At 45.4% G+C, this 7,783-nt stretch overlaps 1 protein-coding gene across 4 annotated transcripts in view; it reads left to right on the top strand.

The window, feature by feature from the left end:
• The first annotated feature begins 234 nt into the window (after positions 1-234).
• DLG4 (discs large MAGUK scaffold protein 4) overlaps positions 235-7,783 on the top strand; it is a 118,623-nt gene continuing 111,074 nt past the window's right edge. For all 4 annotated transcript variants that reach the window (XM_033170984.1, XM_033170983.1, XM_033170982.1 and 1 more), the window contains exons 1-2: positions 235-353; positions 2,846-2,916. In XM_033170984.1, the coding sequence (XP_033026875.1) occupies positions 260-353; positions 2,846-2,916 (165 nt within the window). In that variant the 5' untranslated portion in view covers positions 235-259. The remainder of the gene's footprint in view (positions 354-2,845; positions 2,917-7,783) is intronic.

Raw genomic sequence — 7,783 nt, 5'->3', positions numbered from 1 at the left:
CCTTAGAGACCAACTAAATTTGTTCTTGCTATGAGCTTTCGTGTTCTTCATGTATCTGAAGAAGTGTGCATGCACACAAAAGCTCATACCAAGAACAAACTTAGTTGGTCTCTAAGGTGCTACTGGAAGGATTTTTATTTTTATTTTTAATTTTGTTTCCCTTTTCTGTGTGTTTGTTTGTGGGTATGGGACTGGTGTTGAACCCCCTTCCCTCTTTCTCTTCCCCTCATTCCCAGACACGACGGCCGCCCTGCGCCTCATGGAAGAGTCATTGTTGCTGGACCAGAATTTCCGACACAAGGCAGAAAAACTCCTTGGGATTTTCCAAAGTGAACTGTTTCAGGCTCTCCTGGGTGCGTATGGGAGGTAGCTGACACCAGGACTGATGGGGGGAGCAAGCCAGGGTGCTGCTTGAAGAAACTGAGGAGGAGCCTAATGGGCAAGGGGCAGGGCTTAAATGCAGAACTCAGTCCAGCTTTCCCAAACCTGGGGCCCACCAGATGTAGTAATCCAAAAGAGCTAGAGGGTTCCAGGTTAGGAAAAAGTAGTTTAATTTCTAAAAGTCAATGCATGAGTAATACCCTTCTAACAGCCCAACTCCCAAATGTGGAGTATGAGGTGCAGGGAATGCACTCTGAATGTGCTCAGAGCCACGCTCATCTTTATTAACAAAAGAATCATAGAATTGTAGAGTTGGAAGGGACCCCAAGGGTCATCTAGTCCAACTCTTTGCAATGCAGGAATCTCTACGAGATCATACATGACAGACGGCCATCCAACTTCTGCTTAAAAACCTCCAGTGAAGGAGAGTCCACCACCTCCCGAGGGAGTTTGTTCCACTGTCAAGCAGCTCTTACCATCAGAAATTTATTCCTGATATTTAGTTGGAATCTCCTTTATTGTAACTTAAATCCACTGGTTTGGGTCCTAGCCTTCATCTTCCATGTGACAGCCCTTGAGATATTTGAAGATGCTAACATATCTCCTCCCAGTCTCCTCTTTACCAGGCTAAACATACCCAGTCCCCTCAACCATTCTTCATACAACTTGATTTCCAGACCCTTGATCATCTTTGTCGTCTTCCTCTGCACACACTCCAGCTTGTAAATATCTGTCTTAAATTGTGGTGCCCAGAACTGGACACAGCACTCCAGGTGTGGTCTGACCAAGACAGAATAGAGTACGACTATGATTTCCCTTGAACTGGACACTAGACTTCTGTTGATGCAGCCTGAGGCCTTGAAGTTAATAAGCTCTGCCTGCCCCATATGTACAGATGAGCTAGAGAACTAGGTGCAGAAGCCAACAAAGTGTGGCTTTGTGAAGGAGGGCTACTGAGATAGTGTGCAGAAAGTGAAAAAGAACCTGAAAGCTTCTTGGAGAGGCAGAAATAGAGGAAGCTGCCTTCTGCTGAGACTATTGGTCCATGTGGCTCTACACTGACTGGCAGCAGCTCCCCAGGGTTTCAGATAGGGAGTGTCTCCCAGTCCTATGTGCAGAGGCCACCAAGGACTGGACCTAGGATCTTCTGCAGAGGCTCTACCACTGAGCTGCATCCCTCTCCTAAATAGTGGTGTAAACGGGGAAGCAGAGATTGCATATTGGAGGGGGCAGGGCAGGGAGAATTTCCATTAAAATTTCCAGTGACCGCCGTTTCCCAGGAGAGAAGTTTTTGAAAAATAGTTATTGAATATATTTTTAGATTAAAAGATCTTGTTATTTTTGAGCAGGGATCTCAAGTCCTGTAATTTTCCAAGATTTCAAAACACTGTTTAGAAGAGGAGCTAAAAATGCAGAAGGCCAAGGGGGGGAATGAATCAACTGTGTTTAATTTGTTTTGCAGGTGGGCGGGTTGCACATAGGTTCAAATAGCCAACGAAGTGCGGTTAGCTTTATCACGGGGTACAAATACTTTTTGAAATGGGTACCTGAGCCTTCACCAATTTAGAGCCTTCTAGATGCTTTGGACTACAACTCCCATCAGCCTCAGCTGATAGTAGTCCAAAACACCTGGAAGGCTCCAGACTGGGGTCTATGAAGCATAATCCCCTGAGGAAAGGGAAGAGGATCTGGCTGGGGCAGTTGCTTATCTGAAATTGATAAATTGAGGAGGGTCATGAAGCAATGTGGGGAGATGTGAGTGAAACTTAAAAGTGGGAGGAGCTTGTTGGTTGGCTGGGGTTAGAAGGGGAATTGTGGAGGAAAGAGGTTGGCCAAAGTTAGGGAAGCTCTTGTTGAGCGTTCAGCATGGAGGGTGCCCAAGTGTATGGGTTCGGGGGCTGCTTTCCTCCAACCGCTCAGCCCTCTCATCTCTCACCCTTGCTTCAGGGCCCAAGAGCCTTGTCCTGCCATGCATCTGCTGAGTCTACCTAATGCTAGGAGGCAGCAGCCTCCTTATCTTTCTCCTCTTCCTCCTCCTCCTGATGCCAGAGCTTCACCTGCAGAGGCTCAGCCAGCCAGCCAGCCAGGGAGGGGTTTGGCTCAGCTCCTGGGTCTAAATATAGGCTTTAATCTGAGTTTCATAATTACTTCTGAGCTGGGCTGAAGGGAGGTGGGGATGGGATGCCCGGAAGCATCTAGGAGCTCAGCTGTAAGGCGCTTGGTGCGCACCTGGGGAGTCCTAAGTCCTTTTCTTCCCGCACCTGTGTGGCCAGCTCCTCCCCTTGGCCTACCTTGCAGGAGGATGTTCTTTGGAGAGGAGGCTCCTCCAAGGCCTGTATTGTGAAAATGTGCCTTCCAGGCTTTTCTTTTTCAGACAAAAGAAGAAAAAGAAATATTGGGGATTTCCCCCCTTTTTATCTAATATTAAAAATTATTTGACTTTCCATCCATGCTCTTGGTTTAGATATCCAGGAGTTTTATGAAGTGACCATTTCAGACACTCGCCCCACAACTTCACGGAGGCCTCGGCCTAAGGTAGGTGCTCTTTTATCAGTGATTTCCTTCCTCCTCCCACAGCTGTTTGTTTTCTTAGTACTCCTGATCCCAATTCCTCCAACCTTGGATTCTGTGCCTCAGTGGAATCACAGAATTTGCTGCCACAGGAGGCCATGATGGCCACCAAACTGAATGTCTTCAAAAGAGGATTAGATAAGTTCATGGAGGAGAATAGGACTATTGTTTGTTGCTTTTGTTTTAGCTACTTACTTGTATTTTTATCTTGTGAGGAGCCCTGATATCTTTTGATGAAGGACAGTATATTATTATTATTATAAAAAATAAATAAAATTAATTAATTAATGGCTACTAGCCACAATCGTTATGCTTTTCCTCCACAGTCCAAGGCAGCAGTGCTTTTGTATGCCAGTAGCTGGAAATCTCAGGAGGGGAGAAGGCTCTTGTGCTTGGATCCTGTTTGTGGGTTTCTCACAGGCATCTGGCCACTGTGAAAACAGGATGCTGGTCTAGATGGGCCTGCTTTGGCCTGACCCAGCAGGGCTTTTCTAATGTTCTTATTGTGCACCAATGGGGAAAAAAATCCAGTGTAAATTTGAAGTGATTCTGTGGTCCCTGAGTGGATTGCTAGCTAGCTAGCTAGCTAACGTCATCTTATTTATTTAATTTAGAAATTTCTTTACATTTATATCTCTCTTATTTCTTTTGACATGAAACCCAAGGCGACATACATGTGGTTCCTAGCAGTCACCAATCCAAGTACTGTTCTGACCTAGACTTGCTTAACTTAAGCAAGGTGATGACTTCATGTGCCTTTAGACCAGACCTTGGGGCCCTCCTGGGGCCATCAAAGCAGTATCTTTGTACACCTGAAGTCCCAAGAGCCCTTTTCATTTCAAGTCCTTTTCTGAAGGTTTCTTTCCCTTGAGGACATGAATACTGGAAAATGGGCGCCAATGAGAGGCAGAACACAGCTAAATGTTTTTGGGGAAGATCTGTGGCTGTGTGGTGGAACCCAGCTGTTGCATGAGTGGGGATCCCAAATTCAGTTTTCCATATGGATCTGGGCTAGTGTGGCTGAGATCCTGGTGCCGGTCCAACAAGGCAGCTTTGCATATGTTTTAAGCAAGAGACATGGCAACTGGAAGTTGAAGATTAAACCGTCCAGAGTCCTTGAGATTGTATGCAGAGCAGTACAGACTGTTCGGATCGGATGGGTTGGAGGAAGCGCTCTAAGGGACCGTTGGGGGATGTTCTTTCTAATTGAGTGAACTTCTGGTTAATTAATCTCACTGTTTCTCTTCTGGGAGAATAGAAGAGGGGAAATAGACATGGAGGAGAAGCGGAGAAGAGAACTGTGGTCTCTCTCTCTCTCTCTCTCTCTCTCTCATCCTGGTGGATTGGCTTCTATGAATCTGGCCGATTAGAGGCCACAGGTGCCTTTTCATGCCCTGAAACGATGGAGACATATATGCATTGGCTTTCAGCTTCAGTACCTACTGGTCAGTGGCATGTTCCTCACATAGTTTGTCCTGGACTTCACAGCCAGTAGTAACCCCCACAACCCTCTCATCTGTGTCCTTACCCAAAAGGGTACGGTACTCATTAATGGTTCCTCGTCATCCTGGAAAAAGTGACAAGTGGGGTGCTGTAGGGTTTTGTCCTGGGCCTGTTGTTGTTCATCGTCTTTATAAATGACTTGGATGAAGGAATTGAGGGGATGCTCATCAAATTTGCAGGTGACACCAAACTGGGAGGGGTAGCTAATGCCACAGAAGACAGAATCAGAATTCAAAATGACCTTAACAGAGGAGGACTGGGCCCAAACTAACAGAATGAATTTCAGTAGTGACAAATGTAAGGTTCTGCATTTAGGCAGGAAGAACCTGATGCACAAATATAGGATGGGGGACGCCTGGCTTACTAGCAGTACATGTGAAAAGGATCTAGGGGTCTTGGTGGACCACAAGCTTAACATGAGTCAACAGTGTGATGCAGCAGCAAAAAAAAAAAAAAGAGCTAGTGTTGTTCTCGGCTCCATCAACAGAAGTATAGTGTCCAGATCAAAGGAAGTAATAGTACTACTCTATTCTGACTTAGTCAGACCACACTTGGAATACTGTGTTCAATTCTGGGCATCACAATTTAATGATGTTGACAAGCTGGAATATGGTCAAGGGTATGGAAATTAAGCCTTATAAGGAGCGCTTGGAGGAGCTGGGTATGTTTAGACTGGAAAAGAGGAGAGTGAGAGGATATATGATAGCCATCTTCAAATATCTTAAGGACTGTCACATAGAGGAGGGAGGGTAGGACTCAAACCAATGGCTTCAAGTTGCAAGAAAGGAGATTCCAACTAAACATTTGGAAAAACTTTCTGACAGAGTTGTTCAGCAGTGGAACAGACTCCCATGAGGAGTGGTGGACTATCCTTCCTTGGAGGTTTTTAAACACAGGTTGGATGACCATCTGTCATGGATGCTTTAGTTGAGATTGCACTAGATGGCCCTTGGGTCCCTTCCAAATCTAAGATTCTATGATTATCTATTTCTCTTGCTGCTGGCTGTTACAGCTTCCTGTTGGAGCCTTATTTGCCCCTACGGGTTCCCATTGTTGCGCCCAGTGAGAAAACATGGAAGCAGAAAACACCTGAGGCTTCTGGCTTCAGAGAGAGAAAGATTTATTATTCTGCATGCAGAGGTACTTCGGTGTTTAGATAGCCAAGCAAGTACAAAACTAGTCAAATTTCAGACAGTTCTTATAGACAGTTCTCTGGCTCTCTTCCCACCCCAGAAAACTTCCTCTTGTCCATATAAGGAACATTTCCTGTTGTACATATAAGGCAAATGACATTTAGCCAGAGTTGGTTCATGTGCACTCCAGCAAGGCCATCCTATCTCTTGACCTAGGCAACAGTTCCTCTCTGCAAGGACAGCTCTACTGTCTGTGGAAGGTCTACTGTTATCTCCAGACACTTAGTAAGGCAAAGCTTGCCAGAGAGAAGTACAATGCAGATCAAAGTTCACAGCTTTACAGAGCAGTTTCATACAGAAAAGCTTAAGAAGTTCTTTTATACTTAATACAGTCACTGGACTAACAATACATTCAGGTGAATATATATAGGTTAGCTAATTAACCCCTTCCACTGTAGCAGTGAGTTCCACAGGTTAAGTGTGTGTGTGTGTGTGGGGGAATACTTCTTCACCAACATCTCTGTTCTCCTGTTTGTCACACACTGGAGATGTCTTGCTTGTGGGTTTCTCATTGGGGCATCTAGTTGGCCACTGTGAGAACAAGATGCTGGACTAGGTGGGTCTTTGGCTTGATCCAGCGGCTGCAGTACTCTTATGTTCCCTTCGTCTTCTTCCACCCTTCACCCAGCTATGGAGTTGAGACCTGTCTAGATCAGGGCCTCTACAGTGAAAGGGTTCTATCCAACATTAGTTGTTCTCAGAGCAGTCCCATTGGAATGAATGAATGAATGTGACTAACTTAGGTCCATTGATTTAAGTGGGCCTATTCTGAGCATAACTTAGTTGGTTTGAGCTCAGGTTTCTTTTCCCTCCAGCACCAAAATAGTCAAATGGAGGTTGACAGGGCAGGGGTGGATATAGAAGCAGTTCCGGAGGAACCAGGGCAGAGTGGCAGGATAAGGATGTGAAGCAGGAACAAGTGGAATCTATGAGGTGAGGTTCACCCCTGGAGACCCCAGTTTCTGCAGTGACTGAGAGTCTCTGCATGACCAAGGCTGATGTACTAACTACACCTTTTCCTAGATGTGTCAGATCTGGCCATGTCTGTATTAAAACTCATTTGAATTACTACCATGGGCTTTGCGTATGGTTGCCTTTGAAGAATGTCCAGAAGCTTACAGCTGGTTCAGAATGTTGCAGTGAAGCGGCTGCTGAATGGGGTGAGTTATAACAGGAATGGGGTCTGGAAGCAGCCCTTTAAAACTCTCCATGTGGCCCTTTGACTGTTCCCAGACAATGCCCCTTATGGGCCATTTTCCATGTGTTTTTTCCTGGTTGGAATGTGTCCTTTGAAGTGTAATTCTTTTATTTTATTATTCAACACGTTTAAATTCCATATATCCTCAAAGGAGCTGAAGGTGGCATACATTTTTCACTTACGCCCTGTTTTATCTTCACAACAACCCTGTAATGTAGGTTAGGTTGAGAGACTATGACTGGCCCAAGGCCATGCAATGAGTTTCAAGGCTATGTAGGGATTTGAACTCTAGTCTCCCAGGTTCTAATCCAATACCTTTAACCACTGCACCATACTGGCTCTCTTGATTAACTGCATGGCTTTGGGAAGAATAATAGGGACCTGCCTTTATAAGGATTTCTGATGCATTACATGTTAAAGCAATGTTTGAACACTCATAAATCTCTGTATAAATGCTGAGCATGATTATTTATTGATGTTACAAGCATGGTCCTTGCTAAGAAGCCGGGGAAGCATATATAGGGACTGAGGAAAGGAGAATGAGCAGTCCCAGTGGGGAAGGGCAGAGCATGGCTTTGGGGGCATAAAAGTGTGCTTTTCTGCACAGATGCAGTTGCTCAAAGAGGGGCAGATCCTGGAAGGCCTGGAATTTAGATCTGCCTTCTCTCTGTCTCTCACCAATGACCCTCCCGTTCTAGGGTGGGTTAAGAAAGGGACAGAAGATAAGGCTAGCCTGTTTCCTCATGGGTTTTATACAAATCTATAGGGCAGCCATACTTTGAATCCTGGGTACAGTTCTGCTTGTCTCATCTCAAAATGGCTAGCATAGAGCAGGGAAAGGTGCAGAGAAGCAGGACAAACACCAGAACTAGAGTTGCCCTTGGCACAGTGCTGATGAGCTAACCAGATCTTGGCTCAGCTCTGCCACGGCCACCAT

The sequence above is a fragment of the Lacerta agilis genome, chromosome 14 (genome assembly GCF_009819535.1).
Source record: "Lacerta agilis isolate rLacAgi1 chromosome 14, rLacAgi1.pri, whole genome shotgun sequence".
Classification (NCBI taxonomy): Eukaryota; Metazoa; Chordata; class Lepidosauria; order Squamata; family Lacertidae; genus Lacerta; species Lacerta agilis.
Note: the sequence above shows the minus strand (reverse complement) of the source record. Positions and strands in the feature narration are given on the sequence as shown.